We start from the raw sequence: 26,373 nt of genomic DNA, 5'->3' as shown, positions 1-26,373 counted from the left end.
GTGAGAACAATAAATTACAAACACAACAAAAACATTTAAGCATCACCCACAACATTCTTGCTGCCACTTACCAGATAAGAGTCGTAATAAATAAGTGACTGGTTACAAGTACCCCCTACCTACCCCTCCCCTCCTCTAAAAAAAACTACAAGGTGGTGGTGGTGAGCGTCAAGGTATTCCCAAGTTCAACCAGTTTTTCGTTAAGCTACAAGATCCACCACCAGTGCCCCCCCCCCCCAGACCACCACAAGAGGTCACCTTCCTCCATCATATATTTATTATATTTCTGCTTATTTTCTCGTCACAATGATCCACTAACCTTCCTGACGACAAGTTTACAGTAACATCCATCTAATATACCTTTAAAAATGTATATATGAACTTTAACAAACTATCAGTATTCTAGAACTAAAATAATAACTCCAAATCATTGTATTATTGATATAAAGTAACTCTAAGAACCTAGAGAGGGATGATAAACACAGTATAGACGGCAGACTTGAGGAAGAGAGAGAGAGAGAGAGAGAGAGAGAGAGAGAGAGAGAGAGAGTGTCTCCCCGCGTGGGAAATCAAAACTCCGTGGACGACACACACACCCCTTGAGCTTGAGAGATCATTGGGCGAAAAAGTTGCTTCTTGGGAGGAGGAGGCAGAGGAGGAGGAAGAGGAGAAAGAAGAGGAGGGGGTGGAGGAGGATGAGAAAGAGGAACAGGTGAGTGAGTGTCAAGATAGTTTAAGAACATTAGAGCAGGTGTCACATAATGAATGGTATCCCTAACTTAAGAGAAGTCATATCCGGAGATCATAGTTGGCACGATACTGTATACTGCCACCAGGACCTTGTGTGTATGTAAAGAAAGCGTACATACAGTGTGTCTTTAAGTCTAAAAGCACAGTGTCGAGCCAATATGTAGACCCTGAACTTAAAGCGCGCGCGCACACGCACACACACACACACACACACACACACACACACACACACACACACACACACACACACACACACACACACACACACACACACATGCATCGTACACGTGCATGCGTTACCAAAAGCTCTTTATCCTAACCATCATGAGCCCTTGGTATGGTCCCTAATAATAGTAAAATGAAAATAAATAAATAAATAAAAAAGTGACACGATTAACTAAAACGTCCCTCTTAAAAATCATCAGAGTAAATTATCTAATGGCGAATCTTAATTAAGTACAGTGTCAGTAAAAAAATCACACATATTATTACCATTAGACTCCGCACTCATTTGGTCTTTTTTATCAAGGTCTACGATATCTTATACATTGATCTGGTTCACCATACACACACTCAGACATAAGTCAATCCCTGAACACCACTCCGGGATAACATACAATCACGTACTGTACTATATATACTGTACCTGGCAGCAGTGTTAATGTCGACCATCACGCGAGCTTGAACAATTCTACAAGGAGTAAATGGATCCTGCTGAAGCTTTGAAGAGGGAACACTGCTACCCCTCAAGAGGTCATGAGGGAATGCGGAACAATCGGGAGGAACTAACTATATACCTTCTTGAATACGACCTATACTATTATCTCCCATGAGTATGAACCTTTGTCCTGTGTGTCAGTAAACAGTGATAACACCCTCAGTGTCAAGGTCTGACAACTACACAGAATAGACAAATTGTACTCCAAACTTTGCCAATAAAGTTGTTAAACATAAATAAAAAATCACTTATTCGACGTATAAGAACTGGACCAAAACTACATTATTTCGTCTCAAATTCATGCGATCAGAACAGCTTCGTGTAGGGGAGACGGGCGACAATAAAGCTACTTATAACACGGGGAGGGGGACAAGACAAGTAGGTACACGGGTGCCCAGCAACACGGCACGTGACTCTTACACACACACTGGCAACACTCTACCCTCCTCTTAAATCCCCGTCTACACCATATTTCTCTCCCTGCCGTGATATGGGCGCCACTCGTCCTTCTCCTCGACCACTACACCATAATCACACCGCCTCTATAAACCACTCCTTTAACTCTCCCCTACCGTATATATACAGTACTTGTACCTCTGACACTCTCAGCACCTCACACTTGACTACTCAGTAAAACACTCTCAGCACCACACACTTGACTACTCAGTAAAACACTCTCAGCACCACACACTTGACTACTCAGTAAAACACTCTCAGCACCACACACTTGACTACTCAGTAAAACACTCTCAGCACCACACACTTGACTACTCAGTAAAACACTCTCAGCACCACACACTTGACTACTCAGTAAAACACTCTCAGCACCACACACTTGACACCTCAGTAAAACACTCTCATCACCACACACTTGACTACTCAGTAAAACACTCTCAGCACCACACAAACCTGACGACTCGCAAAAACAAACTCAGCACCACACAAACCTGACGACTCGCAAAAACAAACTCAGCACCACACAAACCTGACGACTCGCAAAAACAAACTCAGCACCACACAAACCTGACGACTCGCAAAAACAAACTCAGCACCACACAAACCTGACTACTCGCAAAAACAAACTCAGCACCACACAAACCTGACTACTCGCAAAAACAAACTCACTAATCAACCTCAACAATAGAGTAACATTAAACTACACTACACAGCAAGACCTCAAAGAACATTTATTCAATAACTCTCTTACACCCTACCGTATATATTTCTGGAGTATAATACCTCAATCACACATATTTATGACTACTACAATAAATATAAACCACTTTCAAATTACTAACGTGACCTAAAACCTACGTAATAAACCTAAAACACAAAAGGGAAAAACAAAACAGAAAGTATTTGGGAAGTTGTGTGGCCATGACGCCCCCTCCCTCTCCCCTCGCCTCTTCTCCACCTTACTTCCCCTCCTTTTCTCTCTTCCTCTCCCATCCTCTCTCTTCCTCACCCACCCCCTTCCCCAGAGACTCTCCCCAGAGACTCTAGCCTAACCTAACCTAACCTCGTCGTCAGGGCCGGATTAAGGCCAATTGATGCCCTAAGCACAGCCCAACAATGGTGCCCCCTCGGCCCTCCCATTGCTTAACTGACAAGATATTAAGACCATGATTAAGACTCAATGAATACTGATGTTGATATATAAGATAAAAAATTCAGGTTTCTTCCAGGCCACCCCACAAGCCAGATCCTACAATTTTCTCATCACTGATGTTAGACTAGAACCAGAACAAATACAGTTAAAGACAATTAAGAAATAAAAACAAGGAGTTGAAGTTTTCATCATTTGATAATTATAAAAATCACTTAAATTAGACAGTTTTGATTTAACCTTATTTATTGTAACAACTAGGCCTAGAGTTACTGTTCTTAATTTAGTAACACAATATATTTATATAGTTAAAATATCTACCTCTTTATTTTGTAAATATAAAGTAATTTAATTAATGAGAAATTCAGTAACTTACTTGTTACTTTACACAATCCACCTCATACCACACGTTATAATAGACACATTTCGTTGATACTGCAAGAGCCTGAGTGAGGGCTGAGAAGCGAGGGAACGAACTTAGACAATTTCAGACGTTGAGGAACGTTCTTGAACGTGTATAAAATAAAGCCATTTCCATTGGGCAACGTGTCCTTAAAAAAAAAAAAGGAGCACAATTTTCTTGGTTTAAAACCCTTACAAAACATAGTTAACGAACAAAATGGGATAATTATTTTTCACCAATTTTATACGGCGGTTTTACACCAGCCTATTAGGTTTTATCGCAAATATGATCTGGTCACAAAGGCATAATACCTTCAAAAGAAAAACCTGTGGTGCCCCCTTCTTTTGGTGCCCTAAGCTCGTGCTTATTTTGCTTAATGGTTAATCCAGCCCTGCTCGTCGTGTTAATGGTTGGAAAAATCTCTTAAATACATGAACATTATTTACACGTTTCTTCAGTGTATGTAGTGTGTGTGTGTGTGTGTGTGTGTGTAAACTCTCTCTCTCTGGTGATTAGGCCAACCATGTTCTACTTGGTACTCGTGCCCGGTACACTGCATAGACTATCACCCTATTGGTTTGTGTTGTTTTGTCAATGTTATTGTTTTTTGGTGTACGACGAAATAAACCACAATATTTAGTAGTAGTAATAGTAATAGTAGTAGTAGTAGTAGTAGTAGTAGTAAATAAATGGTGGCGAAGGTGTGGCTATTGGGGGAGGCTGGAGGCCACGTTAAAAAAAAAAAAAGTAGTAGTAGTAGTAGTAGTAGTTGTTACATTAATATTAGTATCGTTATTATTATTAGTAGCATTATTATTTTTATCATTATTATTATTATTATTGTTATTATTATCTTCGTTAACTACATAGTTCTGTTTTCCAAAGCTGCTTTTAAAAATTCATTAGGTACACCATACGAGTGGTTATGCAGGAAGACAAATGTTATTTTAAATATTATCCACCGACATACTATCTCCTATTATGTTCAAGTAGTGAACCCTGCTGCTATATGGCATCACGAAAATTGTGACCAAGTCCCAGTTTGCTGATCTGACACAGTTGCAGGGTTTCAATTGTTTCTCTTACTTTGACAACACAACTTACATATATTGTTTCTCTATTGATTTTTATTTTTTTATTTCTTTATGGCTCTTTATTATTATTATCATTATTATTATTATTACATTTTCGCCCCCGAGGCTCCGATGTGGGTCAGTGACCTGTGCCCAGGTGGGCCAATCCCGGTAAATAAAAAAAATAAAAAAATCCTGCCCGGTGCACCTACTGTACGTCACTGGCGGCAGTCTCACTATGCACTGCGTAAGTGTAAGGTCGCCAAGAAATTGTGGTCTGTCTATGAAGGATTCCAGAGATGACGTTTAGGTTAGGTTGGGTTGGGTAGTCGACAAAGTGTGATCTGGCAACTACTTTGGGTTCTCACACTTACCTTTCATTAACCTAACCCAACCCAACCCAACCCAACCCAACCCAAACCAAACCAAACCAAACCAACCTTAGCTGGCTTGACCTTCCAGCCCAACCCAAACCAAACAAACATTAGTGGCCCAGCCCCAGCAACCCAGCAACCCCAACCCAGCCCAACCTAACCTCTCCATCAATCTAAAAAAAATATATTCTGAACTGCATTTTACGATAAGCTTTCGCCCACAAAACAACGTAACTACGCACAGGACATCCATTGAGTTGTGGCAGAATGTAAACACTATCATCTGACCGACAATTTACCACTACAAGCGATGGCAGCGAATACTTGCTGGCAGGGGGGCGGGGCGCACACACACACACACACACACACACACACACACACACACACACACTTCACTAAACTTAGCCTTGGGTGATTAAAGTCAATAATATTACTCAATATGAGGCGGGGCCAGCGGCGGCACACGTTCACGGATTCGTTCCTGAAATTCCGCGTTGTACTTGAGTTTGGAGTGTGCCGAGTGACTCCTCAAACAAGGGGGGCCGTCGCTCCTGCTCCCCGCCCTTCCCCAACACGACCCGACACCCCCTCCCCCCTCTCCTCACACCCTATTTACTCTTCTCTCGCGGTGGTTACAGATCAGCAAATATAACCTTTCCTAACCTGCAGTTCTCTCTTTTTCTCTAATTTACCAACTCTCTCTCTCTCTCTCTCTCTCTCTCTCTCTCTCTCTCAACCTACCGACTCCCCCTCTCACCATCTCTCACCCCCGCCCATCTTACACTTGTGGTTGGTTACTCTGTAGTCCTCGGTGCTCCCCCTCCCCCCAAGAGTTTCCCTCACACCAATCCTATTAGCGGTGCCTATAAGCCTCTCCCTCTCCTCCTTGTGGGTGTCAAGTGTCTCCCCTCTGTGTGTGTGTCCATACCACCACCACGGGTCTACAATGCCTTTATATCATGATAGGGAATGGGCTTAGGTTAGGTTATAATATATTTACTTTAGTCTCTCACTCACACACACACACAGTGACCTCCACCACCAAGCACTGGAAAGGTTTGGCCGTGGACTACTGCACCACCCTCGCCACCTCCTGCCACCGGCAGTCCCCCACACACAACCTGCAGTCCACACTACAACAAAATTCAGCCCATAAGAGCCCGTACCGATAGATATAAGAACAGCACCATCCCATCTATTGTTAAAATAATAAACTACTCCTGATTTATGTACTGTACAGCCCTGTAAATGTATTCAATGCATATTATATCATTATGTCTAAATCAAATGTAAGTCTATATTTTCAGCCACCGGCTGCAACTCTATTAATAAACCGTTTATTATTATTATTATTATTATTATTATTATTATTATAATTATAATTATTATTATTATTATTATTATTATTATTATTATTATTATTATTATTATTATTATTATCACACACACACATATCATTCAGGACCAGGGTAATACAGGATTATGATGACGAAAAAGAGGATTAGCAGCGGCTGAGACATAAAGAAGGGAGGGGGGGGGGGTCAATGACCACCAGTATCATGGTGGTGTGTGGACAAGGGTCCCCGCCCCCCCACACACAAAGAGGATGGTGGACCGTGTGTTTGTGGTGAAGGTATGTGATTGTGGTGAGGGTAATGTCCGGGTGTTTGTGGTGGTAGTAGCAGTAAACACAGCACACTAAGACAACACTGGCAGCCACGGCGCCACAAGTGACAGCAGGGCCCACGCACACTGTCCTCAATGACTTAACAAGCAGTACTAAATTATACTCAATACATTATCCTAATTAACCAGTAAACTTTTCTTAATTATAACATCCCATGTAATAATTTTCACTCAATATTACATAATTATAATATCACAGGTAATAATTTTCACTTAATTACCCTACGTGACCTCTGACCTTTATCTATAGGTCAAAGCTACAAAAAAAAATTTCTGGACCATTACGGTTTATGTAGCAGGTATCATGGTGTAGTGATTGGTACTTTTAAACCGTGTCTGTCACTCAAGGTAAGACAGACAACCACTCAAAGCTACCTCAGTCAAGTACAGGTAGAGTCTCTCCTTCAGGTACAAGGTCAGCCCCGTAACTCATCTTAAAATACTCCACTCCAAGACACGTGTGTGTGTGTGTGTGTGTGTGTGTGTGTGTGTAAATTATATAACTCGTTATATTCAAGGCTCACTGCTTTATTAGTCAATTAACACACTATAAACGACCTGTAAATGTATTCAAGGCATATTATATCATTATGTCTAAATCAAATGTAAGTCTGTATATTTTCAGCCACCGGCTGCAACTCTATTAATAAACCGTTTATTATTATTATTATTATTATTATTATTACATACACACACACGTGCCAACTTTGACCCCCCTAATGTGACGCCTCTAACCTCACCCACCTAAAACTGTCACCATCACCATCATCATTCCCTAGACTTCTTCTTATATACAGTTTATGAACAAATGTTTACCTTCATCATCCACACTTGCATTTTATAAACAGTGGCGCGTCTTAATGCTGTTCTATCTGCCAAAACACACACACACACACACACACACACACACACACACACACACACACACACACACACACACACACACACACACACACACACACACACACACACACACACACACACACACACACACACACACACACACACACACACACCGAGCTTTGACTAACGACAAGTAATAATATTTTCATCATCATCTAGGGCGACCGTCATGTTTGGAGGAGAGGAGGGGTAGGGGGAGAGGGGGTAATGACGTCACAACATGTCACTGCCCACAACCTGCCGTCAGAAATAGCAGCGTCCTTGGCCACCTTGTTGCTGCCTATCACTCTGGCCCACACCACTACAACTATTTTGATGGATGGTTGTAGATAGTGGTGATAGGTGGCGGTGGTGGTAGGGGTGCTGGAGATGGTAAATGGTGGTGGTGGTAGGGGTGCTGGAGATGGTAAATGGTGGTGGTGGTAGGGGTGCTGGTGGTAGATGGTAGATGTGGTGGTAGGTGGTGGTGGTGGTGGTAGTAGTACAGTAGGTGATAGACATTGCTTGAATAATAGTCGTTGTTGTGCTCCTACTAGATATAATTCGCTAAAACGCCACCGCTGTCGCCACCTTCGTCACCGTCACGAGCAACGCGTGATCTAGGTGTCAGTCAGTCAGGGCGGCGGCAGTGGACCAGCGTCAACACACATCGACTAACATGTCTCTCTGACGGCAACATTTTTCAAGCGACGGAAGCTGCCACCTTATCGGCCACAAGTCTGATGATGGAAGCTGCTGGGGGAGGAGGAGGACTGCTGGTGGTGGTGGAGGACTGCTGCTGGTGGTGGAGGATCGCTGGTGGTGGTGGAGGACTACTGCTGGTGGTGGAGGATAGGTGGTGGTGGAGGACTGATGGTGGTGAGGGGGTAGGGTGGGGGAGATGGAGGGAAGAATATAAGAATGTAAATAAAATAAGTTATCTCACTCTCTCTCACAGCGACTGCCCGTGGTGTCCTTGAGACGGGCGTTAACAAACCTCCCACCGAGTCGTCACAGGGTATACCAGATGCTGTTGTGGCGGTGTCGCGTTAAGTTATCTCCCCTCAACACGTGGCAGACCAACTAAACCCCTTCCAACCTGCCTTCATCTTGTTCGTATACTCTTAGTGAAAACATCTACAGCCCACCCGCCAGCCCACACACACACCCACTAGCCCACTCACCGACCCACCCACCCACCCACTGCACTCCTAACCCCCGAGTGTGAGGTGAGACTGTGTGGGGTATGGACACACTACCCATCTCTCTCCTCGGGCCCCATCACGATAAGAGGCAACTGATGAACATGAAACACCTACACCCCTCAACCATTAGAGGACGATGATTTAACCCCTTGAGGACGATGATTTAACCCCTTGAGGACGATGATTTAACCCCTCGAGGACGATGATTTAACCCCTCGAGGACGATGATTTAACCCCTCGAGGACGATGATTTAACCCCTTGAGGACGATGATTTAACCCCTTGAGGACGATGATTTAACCCCTCGAGGACGATGATTTAACCCCTCGAGGACGATGAATTAACCCCTTGAGGACGATGATTTAACCCCTTGAGGACGATGATTTAACCCCTTGAGGACGATGATTTAACCCCTCGAGGACAATGATTTAACCCCTTGAGGACGATGATTTAACCCCTCGAGGACGATGATTTAAGCCCCCTTCGGTCTAAAGAGTTAAGCTAAAACACATACGAGGCCAAACAGCAGGTAGAGAACGAGTATTCCCTGGGTGTGCTGACACTAACACCCGAGTATATAACGATAACGTCTCCTGCAGGCAGTTCATTACCCCGTCAAGTATAGCCTCAGCATAACAAGACCCACTTCATGTTCAGAATACATTTAACCTTCAAAAAAAAAAATGGTTGGTTTCCACACTTTGCTGGCTTAAGCTAAATTAATTATATGAAGGATCCTTAATCGGGTATAATAACAAAGCTACGGTATAATGGCAGCTGTGTTGCATAGGTTGATGAGGACAAGAAAGACCTCACACAGCTGCATTATGGTCCAAACAATTAAAAAATAATTATCTTTACAACAGTCACAATATTCAACCGTAAATATAATTTTTTTTGATTGGGTGTACACGAGTAACGTTAACACCGTAATATATACTAAAGCGCCTTAGAAGAACAGTACACAAGTCAATAAATCAACACACACACACCAGCAGTGATACAGCAACAACATAAAGCACAGCGACACTAGACCAATTATACAGTGGTTGTGATGGTGCGGTTAGGCCCACCCTCCTGGCTCAATAAGGGTCTCCAGCAGCGTCCACCTGACCACACATACTATTATCCCTTACCCTTACCCTGACGTGATGGCCGACCTATTGTAATCTTTAATAAATAGTCAGGTAAATAAATCCATAGGTGTCTAAATAAACAGTAATCTGGAAAGTCTATTTTTTGTTATATATTGACTACTTTAACTTTTATTTAACAAGTATTAACAAAAAGACATCAAATATATGAAGTTAGGAGACCAATGGCTAAAGTTAACTAGACATTAAAGTCATTAAAATAATGGACTCTAAATTAATAAGACTGTATCGAGTACCAGAGGGAGTACTAGTGAAAACTGGGGAGTGAGGAGCAGAGTGAAGAGTACCAGAGGGAGTACTAGTGAAAACTGGGGAGTGAGGAGCAGAGTGAAGAGTACCAGAGGGAGTACTAGTGAAAACTGGGGAGTGAGGAGCAAAGAGTGAACAGGTCTTGGGGTAACTGTCGTCCTCCACTCCAGATGATGGCGAACAACCCTTCACATGTTAATACAGTTTATCGATAACAACATAACTACACCAATACATCACTACACAGGTATACCAACTACCTACACCACCACCTCCCTACACCACTACACCCACTACACAGGTACAGTGATCGTCAAACATCGGAACTGACGTGGAGGAAATTATTGTAAAGTTACGATAACATTACGATCCTTAGTTACTACACACACTCACAATACTGTATAATTGGTCTTAATATCGGACAATTTTCACTGCCAAACCGTTCACTCGCCAAACAAATGCTGTACAAATTGAATCAGCCAACACACCAAACAATGGAAAAGGAAAAAACAATATCGAAAAGTCTACTGTATAAATATGTAACCTGTAATACAAGCCCATTGAGGTGTAGGGACGATCGCTGTAGCACCAACGAGAGTGAGGGTAGAGTTTACGGCAGCAAGAGGCATTACAACCCCTCAAGATTACCTCAGCTAGCTGTAAATAGCATCAGGATATGACCCAGTGGCCGGCCATAAACTAGCCAGTGTCGTGCTTAACAAACATGTGACCACCAGTCACTAGTCGCGGTGACCTCTCCTTATCTTCACCTACCTACACCCACACACACTCTCCTCCACCCTACCTACACCCACCCACACACACTCTCCTCCACCCTACCTACACCCACACACACACACTCTCCTCCACCCTACCTACACCCACACACTCTCCTCCACCCTACCTACACCCACACACTCTCCTCCACCCTACCTACACACACACACACACTCCACCCTACCTACACACCTACACTCTCCTCCACATCCATTCATCCCTCTCACCAACTCAAAACCTTCTCCCTCCCCGCTCATCCCCTCACACACACACACACACACACACCAGCTATGCACCAAGAGCACCAAGCTCCCCCTGACCTCAGCATGATCACCACACTTACGGTAGGTTAGGTTCGCCGCTCAAAGGTTAATGAGACTCTACCTTAACACCAGATTAGGAGACAAAAGTAACGTAGGAGAATATTTGTGAATCCAAGACCCCAAGTTATAATGCCACTCGTCCCCATGGTCCCATTTACCGCTCACTGTCACATGGGATCCAGTCGAGGCCTCACAACAAAACTTAACCTGGGTTTTAAGACAGCGCGTGCGGATTAGATTAAATTAACCCGGGATTAACCGTTTCTCTCTCTTATATTACGGTAAATAAGTTGCAAGTTATTCTTTGTTCTGAGGATTGGCTACCACGACCCACCATTCCAATCGCTATCTGTGTCTGTCTGTCTGTCTGTCTGTCTCTTACTGATCCTCCTAAGTGTTGTGTCTACCCCAACACCCCCCCCCCCTTCCCCACAGCGGGTTAACCTTGAATTTTCAGAAAGGCCCCAAAATCCATTCAATATAAGTGAATGACAGCTGTGAGTATAGCGCGCCAGCTGTGTCGTAAACATGTTTCACTGTGTAAACAACCCCCCTCACCCACCCCGGCCTACCACCCCACCACCCACCCTACCACCCCACCACCCACCCCACCCTACCCACCACCCACCCCACCAAATAAATTCCATTGCAGATAAGGATATATAAAGGCCGAAACCATAATTCGTTTCTAATACAGTTAACCTTTAAAATCACTTAATTCCTACCCTAGAATGGATAAGGATTTGGAAGGATTATTTACCCAGGACACACACACACACACACACACACACACACACACACACACACACACACACACACACACACACACACACACACACACACACACACACACACACACGATATAGAGTGCAAACAGAGATACTGTATGTGTGTTTTGTGTCTCAGGTGGTGTAGTGGAGGTTAGGCTTTGGTCACTGAAGGACATGACGATGATGATAGAAATTCACATGATCGATCGTCAAGCCACACACACACCTGCATGCGACCACCACAACCACTACTATCACCAACCACTACTATCACCAACCACAACTATCACCACTAACTACAACTATCACTAACTACCACTATCACCAAACACTACTACAACCAACCACTAATATCACGAACCACTACTCTCATCAACCACCACTACAACCAACCACACATACCAACAAAAGCACTACCACCACTACTACTAGCATCACTAACCAGTACTACTAGCTCCACCACATTATCTATCTATCTATCTATCCATCTTTATATCTATCTATCTATCTATCTATCTATCTGGGTCAGTCATCCATTCAAAAACCTGATATTCTACAGTACAAAAAATTACAGAAAACGAGAAAACGGACTAGGGATAACTATACAAATTTGTCCTAGATAATGTCCCTGGTGTCCTTGAAGTCCTTAATGTCCTTGATAATCTCCCTCACCCCCCCCCGTACTCCAACGACCGACCGGAAGTGACGTGCGCTGAGACTACTGTACGACCTATAGTTAAGGTATTTGTTTACATTTGGTAGGTGGGTCTAAGTCTTACTGTATATAGTATATATAATGACCCTGAACGCTAGTGAGTCTCAGCAGTGACCTGTGGTGACCTCTGACCTTTTGACCTCACCTGTCATTTAAAGAGCATCGATGGCTGGGAAGGGAGGAGGGAGTGTACGAAGGAGGGAGGGAGGGAGGGAAGGAGGGAGGGAGGGTAGATAGGTTGCAACAGGTATAAGGGGAGATAAAAGGTAAGGGAGATAATGAGATAAGGGGGATAAGGAGGCAAGGGAGATAAAGATATCAGGAAGATAACGACGTAAGGGAGATAAGGAGGCAAAGAAGACATAAGGTAAGGGAGATAAAGAAGTAAGGGAGAAGGGAGAGTAATAATCAGACCAAGGCCAGAGTAGTGAGCAGGGCAGGATGTTGGCCAAGTGACCACAAGTGACCAACACCAAGCCGCTACTAGCCCGCCTCATGTCATCTACTAGCACACCCCACCTCATCTACTAGCCCGATCCACCTCACCTACTAGCCCGGCCCACCTAACTAGCCCCCCCCCCCCATTAGCTCGCCTCATAACTCATCAAGTTTTACAAAGTTTCATATTTTTTTTAATTGAAGTCATTATTATTATTATTATTATTATTATTATTATTAAGGATAAAGTTTGTAGTCCCACTGTCTTCACGTCATGACATTAGCCCCGGGTGTGTAAGAGCACTGCCACATAATTTTAGACCAGAACATATAACAAGTTGACACCGTGGGCCTCAGAGAGATAAGTGTGGCGCAGGAACAAACGATCCTGGCACTGCTAGTCTGGCCCTGTGCCACACAACTATGTTCCAGTAGGATGGTTGGGCGGAGCCAGCTGGGAGGTGGTGCGCGGGTAGAGAGGGGGGAGGAAGAGTGAGGGGAGGGTCAAGGTCAGGCAGGCAGCACGCCACACCACGGGCTCTGCACCACACTGCTCCGCGCACCTCTCATTCATCACATTTTTTATGGTTCAACAGAGCCCCCACCCTCACCCAGGAGCCTCTGTTCATAGTAATTAAGGCTTCTTACTTCTCTGTAGGGTCTCTCACCTTACCCACGATTTCTCCCTACCCCTAAGGGACACCCGACCCTCATCCACCCTGTATCCCTACATAACATCCTCTCGAGATGACCTCCCCACCTCCCTAGCGATAACACACCCTCTACACGGATATCCTACGTTATACCGGATCCTTTATCTATTACAGCGTCTCTCACACACTAATAGGGAATCCCAAGGACGTCCCATATATACCTGCAGAAGCGAAGGGAATTTAACGTGGGTGCTCGGGTGTTCAAAAAGTGGGATTTATCCAGCGCGGACTTGATAATGTTCAACGTACACTCCAGCGAACTCAAAACTGTGTGGGATCTTTGCATACATTGTTATTCACTCAAGAGGAATACCTACAGTATGTACAATGGGTGTATTATGCCTGCTCCCCCTCCCTCCCTCACCTACTCTCCCTCACAGCCACCCCCCCTCCCCCACCCCACACTCGCCCTTCAACAAACCTCACACACTGCATAACCCAAACACCTTTCGACCGTCTACACGCTACATGATCCTACACAATTATACACCATCCACTACACTAAAAAAGTCATACACCATACACTACATCGCTAAACTAAGCCATAATTCACTACACTAACAGTCATACACCGCCTCACTACACCACCAACCACCACACTAACGTAAACAATACCACGACTAATACCACTCTTGAGGCTAACACGACACTGCCAGTAACAGATGAAGGCATTATTACTGTCAGGGTGCGTGATGGTGAGAGGGACGAGTCTCCAAACATCACGACACAGAAAACTGAAATCGATATATCCTTGATCTTGAACCTCATGACATGCACGCACACGCACGCACACACACACACACACACACACACACACACACACACACACACACACACACACACACACACACACCACACACACACACACACACACACACACACACACACACACACACCACACCCACACACACACACACACGCACACGCACGCACACGCACACACACACACACACACACACACACACATACGGCACGACACGACCCTAACCTAACTTACCCTGAAATAAAGGACCTTACCAGCCTCTTACGTCACGGTACGTCTAGTCAGGTCGCCTCGTGTCGCTGGAGTCATGAATTATTCCCGCGCACAATGCAGCAACTATTTATATTACTGTGTCGTGAACTAACAAAACTCTCCGGGAAATATTGACGTTTTGGTTCTATTGTTCAGTAAAAGGAATGTATTAAAAAGTTAAGTACTTATGGTAGCCGAGGCACTAATACACTCCACTACTATTACTATTCTTGAACTATTACTACTACTACTTTACTACTACTACTACTCCTACCACTACTACTCCTTCTACAAACTACTACTCCTACCACAACTAACTACTACATAAAGCAAAACTGGATCACGTGGGCCTGGGTGGACAAAGCACTGCACTCGACCACCTTGACTTCCATAACTGTAAAGTCATGTACCCATTTTTATACCTGGGTGAACTGGGTGCGATCCAGGGACCCTCAGGACACAAGGCGAGTACTGTATCCACACTCGGTCACCGCACTTATTTATACAGGTACTACTACAACAGGTTAAACCACAGCTGACGTGTTTCAATAAATAATCAAAACAGATAAACCTTATTTAGCTAGATGTCTTCCAAACACAGTCATTATGCTATGTATGTTTGTGTGTGTGTGTGTGTGTGTGTGTGTTCACCTGAGGCCAAACAACTAGCTTGAAGCAGATTGTAAGCGGGGGTAGCAAGGTGTAGGGGGGGGACCAACGGGCGTCTGTACTACCCCGCGTTAACGTTGGTACGGGGACAAAAATAAAGCCAAACTATGGGATAATGGGGCAGTGGACAAGGGGGCGGCGGTAGGGGTGGGGCAGTGGACAAGGGGGCGGCGGTAGGGGTGAGGCATTAGACGTGGCAGGGATGAAAGCAGCAGGGGTGAGGAGACAAGAGCGTGGCAGGGAACAACCAGAGAGTGAGTGAGAGAGTGAGAGAGAGACAGTGAGGTCTTACTGCTTGACGGTGACGTCGGGTTGAGCAGATTGTGCCCATGGTGTCCTTGAAGGAGAGCCTGGGCATGGCTTCAACGGCTTCAGAGGTTTCAGAATCACCTTGGGCATCTCGCCGGGCGCATGTCGTCCCTCTCCTCGCTCGCCGCCGCTCCTACACACACACACACAATCTCCCTTCAGTGTGGGGGCCCCCTCTCTCGCTCACCCTCCTCACCCGACGGCACTGCCCTTCACTGTCCCACACTCACTTGCCGGGTCATGCGCCGGTAACTCCCTCACTTCAATATGGCACAAAAATACATCACACACTCGTTCTGATCATCTCGTCGTGGCTCTGTCCGTATCCTGAAACTGTTTCTTGACACTTATGACGCTCGAGATTATGTGTGGGTGTGTAGGGGGTGTGTGGGTGGTGTGTGGGTAGTGTGTGGGTGAGAGTTACGTATTATATAACACAATGTTAATATGAAGGGCGGGCGAGCGGATGACTGGGTGGGCTGGCGGGTGACTGGGTGGGGGAGGGTTTAGAGGCTAAGTCAGGGTACAAGTAGTGGATGAGTGAGTGAGTATAAAGAACAATAACAAGAACAAATAACAGTAGAAGAAGGGGGCTCTCTCTCATCCTAATCTCTAATCTCTCTCAGTCCAGTGTGCTCCAAACCAGTTCTTCATTCCTGTAACACCACTCTTTACAATTACCAGTCCAGTTAAGACCAAGGTAATACAGGTAACACCAACAGCAGGATTTCCACACTCCTTACAGTCACCTATATCATCAGAGGCATCAAACAGCCTCCTACCATTTTCTTAATACATGTTCCGTAATAAAAAATAAAAAAATTAAACACTTCTCAAAATCCAATTAATTGTCAGGTTAAGAGAAAATTTAAATAAGGATAAACAATAATGAAACAATAAAACAAATACATTAAAACAAGAGAAACGAAAGAAACTAAATAAAAAGTTAAACTGAAATAAAGGTATAAAATTAATATATAGTTTTTCGTTGAGTACATGTGTTTATGGTGATGATGAGGACGAATTTTAGTGAGGTTAGGGTTAGGTTAGGTTAGGTTAGGTTAGGGTTTGGTTAGTGTTAGGTTAGGGTTGGGTTAGGTTAGGGTTAGGTAGGGTTAGGTTAGGTTAGCGTTAGGGCGTCTCATCATGAGGTGAAATAAGCTGGGGTGTCTAATCTTCAGGTCCTCTAACAACACGAGAGTAATAGTGGGCGTGACTGGTGGCTCTGCTCTTGTAGTGTCATAACAAACTCTTCTCTCACTTGTAGATGGCACTACTCCTCTACCCATATATCTAAGACATTACGACCTTGAAAATCCCCATAAGAGGTGAAGAAGCGTAGACAGAAACAGCCGGCGTTGATACAGAGCTCTCGGTAACTGACAGACAGATAGACAGATAGCTGACAGATAGGTAAGAGGCCCAAATCAGACCATGGGGGCCAGGAATGTGAAAGTAGAGGAGGACGAGGGTAGAGGGGGGGATTTGAGGGGTGGAGAGGGGACGTGGAGGGGCAGAGGAGGGGAACACCATCTTCACAAACCTCTCCTCTCGTTAAGACATGCAATTTATCTCCAACACGATACTGCACAACAGGATCCGGGTCGTCCATCAGGAGAGGCCTCACCACACCACCCACGCCTGCTTCAATCTATCAGTCGCTTCTATGACTAATTTATCCCTCGTACTTAACCCAGGGGTGGCGTGGGGGACGACCTAAACACCAGATGGACTGCTTTACAAGTCCTGTTTAGTTGTGTGAGCGATGGAGCCTCAATGTACTGTACGTCCAAAGTCCTGTGTGGTAGTCAGAGCTAAGTTTAGATCCACGAGTAACATCTTTAGATTAAAAATAAATAAAAATCCTCAAGTTTGATGACATCACTGAGAAGAAAACAAGTACCCGTCTTCGATCAACACTTCTACCGAGAAAACATCTAAGGCATTAATGATCTGTATGAGTGACGACGGTGAGGAGGAGGAGGAGAAGGTTCGAGGAGGAGAAGGTTCGAGGAGGAGAAGGTTCAAGGAGGAGAAGGTTCAAGGACTCGAGATATTCCCCTATGAAGCTTTTAAGCCAAGGTGCAGCGCCGTGAGGAAGTAATGCGTAGTACTGCACAAGGATAAACAGTGACTTGAACTTTTAGTATAATTTGACGCGCTGCCTTACACAACAACCAAATCTTCTGTTTACGTTACTCACGGTACTAGTTTTGATAACACGTATGAAGAGGTGTCATAATATACGTAAAATAATATTAACAAAGAAAACCTCAGAGTAAATAAACCCCCACCAGTAAAGTTTGTAGTGCGTATAGTTAAAACCCCTTCAAGAATGAGAGTAAACAGACACCATCCGCCACTCCTGTAGCCAATCCGCCGAAGGCAAGGTCGACACCCATGCCTCTCCCACCCACCCACCCATGACGTAGCTCTCACCACCACATCCTATCCACCACCACCACCACTCAACAGTAACAGGAGAAACAGCAGTAACATAAAGGAGACACACCCATCACTAGGTAACTGCTAAGTAGGTATTCTAAGTGGCTTTAATCACTACCCTCAGTCGGATGGTCTCTGTAATATATTATCATCCACGATAAGATACAACAACAGCCTCACTACACTACACACTATCGCTCCACCACAAAAGACAAGACAATAAAATTCGTCGCCCCACTTGAGCTATGTAACATGGAGTAAAATATCATTGCATTAACTTATCATATGAATCTGTGTCATAAACATCGTATCATAAACTTACAACATCACTGTCTAAAAGTCTTCGTAGAATAAACAAAGCCACAACAGAGCCACGTAGAAGTTGGTGTAAACATTATACTACAGGGTGTCCACATATGATTACCCTGATTAAACCACGATCATACTGTTTTGGGGGGTTAAATCATTTATGGACACCTTGCTATATCCCAGATCTCATTGTAGCTGTGTCCTACTTTTACTAACCTGACAGAAAACAATCCCGAACCACAAGACGTTACCAGTTGCAGAGTTCGCCACCACCAACCACAAATATTTTCCAGCAAGGAAGAGAGAGGTACAGACATACAGGAAGGGACACACCACAGTGCCTTACTCCTGAACTCATGGTCGTGTACAGTCATTACATGGTCTACGGCTCTTCGGGTACAGTCTATAATGATCAACCACACGTTAAAACACCACCACGTAACCTCCTCCTCCTGCTCAACCCCGTCCTGCCCAACCCCTACCTCCTCCCGCTCCTGCCCAACCCCACTTCTCTCCTCCCTGCCCCGCCTAACCCCACTCTTCCCGCCTCCTGCCCAAACCCCACTCCTCTCCTCCTCCCTGCCACCATTCAACTGGTAAACACTTCAGAATTGTGCCATGGTGTATTCACTTTACATACGATTAAATCAAGGCTCATAAATACATATAAGTCGACGCTGCCATCATTCTCAATATCAGGCAAAATTTCTAATATTTGTTTTAGAAAATATGAAAGTTTATTGTCAAGGGAAATTTAAACTAAAAAAAAAACGAGAAAAAATAAAATATCAGGACCGGACGAGGGGCGGACTGTAACCTGTATTTTGTGGACGTAAATATTGTGTTTTTCTTAATGAGTCATATCAGGAATCCAAAGGTGGTGAGATTGTGATTGTTTGGGGGAGCTGTGTGTTGCAAGAGACGCCAACAGTGTGTTAACGGGTCCCCCCAAAAAATTATTGTTTCCGCGTCAACTATGAAACAGAACGGTACACAATTTTAACTTGGGATTGAGAGAGATGTATATATACTACTTCTCTTCAGCCCAGGTGGATTATTATTCAGGTTGTCAATTTAATGGTTTTCACAGTAGCCCAAAAATAGTATGTTGCCATCGTTGCAGCCTCTGATGACCCTTAACATAGTCTAAATATTTACACACTGTGAGGTGGCTTGGCTGGGTGGCAAGGACTCACATAAAGAGGCATCACTCATGTCCTTCGTCAGTTAACTCCCCTGGCAGGCACCTCAGGGGTCCACAACGAGGAGGGTCTCGTAAGGTCTCGTAACATTGTACAATTATTCGTGAGTGGTAAAACGCATTCAGCATTAGTCTAACCAGGTGAGCACACAACAGTCGCCACACAGGTGAATACACAACCTAATTAAGAAAACACAGCTGCAGGTATGTTACACGTATGTTCCTTTCCACCACACCAACGAGGAACACTCAACCACTGATTACCTACTGTAACACTTTTCACTAACTACCTACTGTAACGACTCCCCTTCTTCCCTGCCCACACCACCTACAAATAATGAATGGTCTATGGGTCAATTAATGCTGATGTGTTAGTCCCGTACTGGTGTCCGTGAGTGAAACATCCACACCTGTCGGCCACTATGACATAACCAGGTGTATTAATTACCCCGTATAATACAATCAGTTATCCCTGTATTATGTTTTATTACGGTGTTTGTGACTATGGTGTTAAATCCTGCGGTGATATGTGATTATGATAAAACTGCGTATATCCGGCGATTACGATAGACATCAAGGAACATCCAACCATGGCGACGTAGCTACACTTCTGGCGACACAGGGATTCAGGTCTCGAGAGCAGCAACAACTGTAAACACCCGCAACATTCTTGAAGCAGTGACGAACCTCAGGGTACAGTGACCTTTCCTCACAGGCACGCGCGTCGCCACGTTACTCCACCCCTCCGTCCACCCTTCTTCCTTTCACCTCCAGTCTCCACCCCCCCCGTCCACCTCCACCCTCGTCCACCTCCTCCACCCTTCTTCCTTTCACCTCCACCCCCCGTCCACCTCCTCCAGTCTCCACCCTTCTTCCTTTCACCTCCACCCCTGTCCACCTCCACCCGCTGTCCACTCCCCTCCAGTCTCCAATTCCTTCTTCCTCTTTCACCTCCACCCCTCGTCCACCTCCTCCAATCTCCCCACCCCTCTTCCTTTCACCTCCACCCCCGTCCACCCCCACCCTCGTCCACCTCCACCCCCTGTCCACCTCCACCCTCGTCCACCTCCTCCAAGTCTCCACCCTCTTTCCTTTTCACTTCCACCCCTCGCCCACCTCCCTCCAGTCTCCACCTTCTTCCTTTCACCTCCACCCCCCGTCCACCTCCACCTCGTCCACCCTCCAGTCTCCACCCTTCTTTCCTTTCACCTCCACCTCGTCCACCTCTCCAGTCTCCAATTCTTCTTCCTTTTTCACCTCCACCCTCGTCCACCTCCTCCAGTCTCCACCCTCCCATCTATACACAGTGTATCATGACCTTAAACCACTAGGCTATATATATACCCCCGTCTGGCTATATATATCACCACGGCCTTCAACAAACTGTCTATAACGCTGTACATATTAGCGCCATGACATTTAACCATTTGGCTATTTTACCACAAGCATCATCCACACTCTGGCTATATTTACCACAAGTATCATCACCATCTGACAACACATCACAGACATGACAAAAGTTTCCCAGCCTCACCACCATAAACGTCACCATCTTTACAACGTTTCATCACTAAACGGCTATAACACAAAAACGTTGCTTGCGGATCACTAAATTTGCGCTGTACGACGGCCGGAACGATGGACGGAACAACGACGTAGAGATGTAATGGAAAAGGGGATAAAATTACGACATCGGGACGGAAATAAATATAGCACTAGACACCAATAGACGGACGAAGCTTCTTACACTCCCTCTCTGCCCAAGTCTCTGTCTGTCTATAACTGTACCATAACTTGCTGACTACTGTAGAGGTTAATGTAAAATATATAGTATAAAAATTCCTACGTAATAATACTCAAGTGTTTATAAAAGTCTTGTTCCCATAACCGCCAGACTCCACACACGCACCCCCCCACACACGCACCCCCCCCACACACACACGATAGACACCCAAGGACACGTGATCAGACACCGTTGACAGGTAAACTCGTACTACTGAGAACTTATTACTGCAACACTGTCTTGGTCGACTGGTTACAAAATCGTCAAGAGAATTTCAAGCATCCGGGCTCGAGGTGACGACCAGAAAGAGTGTGTGAGAGAAAAAAAAAAGTAATAATTTCAACACGTGCTCGACCAGACACATTATCTTGGGTAGAGACGTGAACGAGGGTACATGAATCACACTAACCCAAATCCGGGGCATGTGTGCGTGTGATGCCATGGTTGCTGGTCGTATGGGCCCCAGGTTCCAATAGGCCCCAACTTAACCTAGGACTGAGGCCCAATAGAACAGAGCTCCAAAAATAATTGCTTGGTTACACAGGGGCCTATTAGGACTGGACCCCAACCCGAGCGGTTAGGTTAAGGTTCATTACGTCTGGGGTCCACTTAGTCAGCCACCTTCCTCCACTGCGGGTCGCTCTGCCTTGGACACGAAGATCACGCAGTGTCAACACCCTGTAACAATATGGCGGCCCTCTAGCTTCAATTACCAGATAATATATTTCAATTTTGCTTCCTCGTGTACTACTAAAAAGGGATCATAAGACAATTTCCACCCTAGCTTATTTCACCAGAAGATTAAACACCCTATAACACTAACCTACCCCCCTAGGTAGCGTTAGGGTGTTAAATCAGTGAGTAATATGAGCTAGGGTGCTGATCTTCATATGATTCTATACAGGTCATAGGTATAACACTACTAATTCCTTATGTCTCACAAACTCATATTATCAAACTAAGAGGCGGAAAAAATCAATACTGCAGTGCGCCTTTCGGTTCATTGTTACCAACTTGATACGAGGTGAATACAGACGCTCTCCGTATAACAAAACTCGCTGTCATAACTAACTACAACTAACTAACCAAACAAACAAATCAACAAGTTCATTAACAACACACAAACAAACAACTCTTTTTCTCTCTCATAAAACGACAGGGGAATAATAAGACCACACGTGCACACACACACACACACACACACACACACACACACACACACACACACACCGCCCTCCATACACCAAGACCACAGGACATGTAACGGCAGGAGGTCTTATATCAGGGAGCCATGCAGCAGCAGCAGCATATCTGAAATCAGAGTCATGCAGCAGCAGGTCTTACATCAGCGGGCATGCAGCAGCAGAAGCAGCAGGTTTACATCAGCGGGCATGCATGTAGCCTGCAGCAGAAGCAGCAGGTCTTATATCAGGGAGCCATGCAGCAGAAGCAGCAGGTTTACATCAGTGAGTCATGCAGTAGCAGGTTTACATCAGCGGTCATGCAGCAGCAGAAGCAGCAGGTTTACATCAGTGGGTTATGCAGAAGCAGCAGATCTTACATCAGCGGTCATGCAGCAGCAGCAGCACAAGAATGCGGCAGGCGTGGGTCGATGAGTTGCTCGTCAACCAGAAGCCAAGTAGCGCCTCCTGGTCGATACAATCCGTGCCTGTCTGCCACACCCTCTACCTGTACTAACCCGACACCTTGATGAATGCCTCAACAATTCACACACAAGAAAAACATACAAAAGAAAAAACACAAATATAACGAGAACAGTAAGAAAAAAAAAGCTGCCAATCACTGCTAGGGGAACCAACTATCACCTCACCTGTCACTCATCACCTGTCTTAACCATAATTTACAACCTGTACACGAGCAATACGTACACAAGACACACACATAGACAATCACGCACTTTCTCTTCTCTTTTTCTACAATACACACTGAAATCAGTCGATGGATCAGTCTCTCTAAATCCAATACGAAGGTGGAATGTTTTCGCCAAGGACACCATTAACAAGTTAAGAGCCCTTTAGCATGGCTCAAAGTTCACGGTGTCCATTTATAGCAAGCATGGCTCAAGGTCGTCTCAACTGCTCAAGATACATACGGCTCTTCCTTGCTCCAACCCCCCCCACACACCCTGGATGGATCCTCTCTAACAATTGGTCACCAAGTACTCCACACCCTTCCTCAGGCATAAACCTCCTTTATATAACCGTTCCATCACACACACACACACACACACACACACACACACACACACACACACACACACACACACACACACACACACACACACGTACTTCTGAGATTCGCCTTTTATCTCCTAATTCACATTGGTTATCTCCACAAACAGCCGCTCTTATATCTCCACCCTTAGTATCTCCCAATCTCCATCTCCTTGTAAACCTTCATGTCTCCTATCTACCTGTCTCCACCTTCTCACTATCTCTCTGTCTCGACCTTCTCACTATCTCCCTGTCTCCACCTTCTCACTCACTATCTCCCTGTCTCGACCTTCTCACTATCTCCCTGTCTCGACCTTCTCACTATCTCCCTGTCTCCACCTTCTCACTATCTCCCTGTCTCCACCTTCTCCTATCTCCCACCTCTCCACCTTCTCCCCACACTATCTCCGCCCTTCGTCTCTCCTCCCTCCTCTTACAACCCAATTAGTTACTATACTTTATTACTTTATAGGAAGGGAGAAAAGATCGACTATGTACAGTATTCTCTCCTCTCTCTCTCTCTCTCTCTCTCTCTCTCTCTCTCTCTCTCTCTCTCTTGAACAGTGTTGTGATGCGGTGGGTGAGTGTGTGTGTGTCGTAAGGGGTGGATGAGAGAGTGACGGGGGACGGATGAGCAGACAAAACAGAGATACAGTAGATGACACCACCCGTCTAATAAAAGGACAGGCGGGAGTATACAGTACACACACACACACACTATCGCCCGTCACTTGGAACTGTCTTACCCAACCTTCCGGAACAGAGGCACTATTCTCTTCTGTTCCACCATGCTGTTAGGGCACCAAATGTCAAACTGCCACCACCACCATCATCATCATCATCATCATCATCATCATCATCACCATCAATATTATTACCACCGTTACCACCACCACAATCACGTTACGCTACGGCTGTTACATTAACCTTGGATTACTGACACGGTCGGACTCTTAACGGGAGAGAATGTAACAGTTGTGATGGAAAGGAAGAAGAAAGGTTAGGTTAGGTTAGGAAGATGCAGAGCTACCATGGGAGAGAACAGGCCATGGGAGGGGGAACAGGCTACCATGGGGAGGGGGACGAGGCTACCATGAGGAGGGGGAACAGAGCTACCGTAGGAGGGGGAACAAGCTACCATGGGAGGGGAACAGGCGCTACCATGGGAGGGGGAACAGGCTACCATGAGAGGAGGGGGAACAGGCTACCATGGGAGAACAGGCTACCATGGGAGGGGCTGAGGGCTACCATGGGAGGGGGGGAACTGAGGCTACCTGCCGCGGAAGGGAGACAGGCTACATGGGAGGAACAGGCTGCCATGGGAGAGGGCTGAGCTACCATGGGAGGGAACAGGCCACCATGGGAGGAAAACAGGCTACCATGGGAGGGGAACAGGGCTACCATGGGACGAGACTGAAAACAACGTGAAAGGGACGAGGTCTTGGCCAACAAGGAGAGACAGACGAGCAAAAGGAACAGATGGTAATATAGGACCGGAAGACCATGAGGGATAATCCTACAGGGACAGGAAGACGGCGGACGGAAGGGGGAGACTGAAAGGAACAAAAACTGGAAGAGACATGAGGGAGGGGAGATGGAAAAGAACCGGAAGGGGAAGGGGACACATGGGGGCGATAGAGAAACAGAAAGGAACAGGTCTAGAAAGGGGAGTGGATGGGGGGACGGAACGGGTGGAACAGAACGGAACATAACACCACCAGTCAACAAGTGATAACAGATGATATAAAGAACAACAATATCGCATGTTTATGATAACACACATACACACACACACACACACACACACACGAAGAGCAACCATCGCGCCGCCACCATCCACACCTTGCATGTAGGTCTCTTCAATAAAACACCCACACAGCCAGGTATAATCTCCCCCCCACACACACACACACAAGTATATACAACTTCATCGGCTTCCAATCATAATGTTGAGAGAGCCATTGTAAACATCTCTCAAAACATCATTCAAAACATCACGATCCTGCCCCCCACTCCCAGAATTTTTTGTTTAATGCGCCCTTACATTAAACAAAAAAGCTTCCTCTGATAATTAACAAAATAAATTAGTTCTGATGACTAATATCAACAGCATCCACCCACCTACCCCCACCCACCCCACCCCACCTACCCCACACCCTCCTCCCCTCCATTCCACTCTACTCAAACTCAGCTTCTCCAAATCCCCTCCACCTACCCCCCTTATTTATAGTCATCAACTCCTCTCTCTCTCTCTCTCTCTCTCTCTCTCTTTCTCTCTCTCTCTCTCTCTCTCTCTCTCTCTCTCCTATTATACTACTCAACCATATTATTATCCACCTTCTTCACCAACCACCAGCCACCACAATCACCACAACTACCATCACCACCAGCCACTATATTCAAGACACACTATCTCTCAACACACTTTCATCCCAGCGACTTGTCAATGCTTTCTACGTTTCTCACACACACACGTTTTCCCTTACTGTATTTCTCATACATTTCTCATACATACTTTTCCCTTCCTGTATGATCTAAAAACTCCTGTAATATACGTAGTGTATTTCTTAATG

General features: G+C 45.3%; 1 protein-coding gene across 3 annotated transcripts in view; it reads right to left on the bottom strand.

Moving 5' to 3' along the window:
- Window positions 1-26,373, bottom strand: part of LOC121855415 (serine/threonine-protein kinase WNK1-like) — a 234,231-nt gene that overhangs the window by 172,318 nt on the left and 35,540 nt on the right. The window contains exon 1 of one of the 3 annotated variants that reach the window (XM_042350338.1): window positions 15,812-16,157. The exons of the other annotated variants lie outside the window; for them this stretch is intronic. Within the exon in view, the coding sequence (XP_042206272.1) occupies window positions 15,812-15,918 (107 nt within the window). The 5' untranslated portion in view covers window positions 15,919-16,157. Of the gene's footprint in view, window positions 1-15,811; window positions 16,158-26,373 lie in introns of those variants that run through there. 3 annotated transcript variants of the gene reach the window in all.

The sequence above is a fragment of the Homarus americanus genome, unplaced genomic scaffold (genome assembly GCF_018991925.1).
Source record: "Homarus americanus isolate GMGI-L3 unplaced genomic scaffold, GMGI_Hamer_2.0 scaffold45299, whole genome shotgun sequence".
In the NCBI taxonomy this organism is placed as follows: domain Eukaryota; kingdom Metazoa; phylum Arthropoda; class Malacostraca; order Decapoda; family Nephropidae; genus Homarus; species Homarus americanus.
This window is presented reverse-complemented; position numbering and strand designations above follow the sequence as displayed.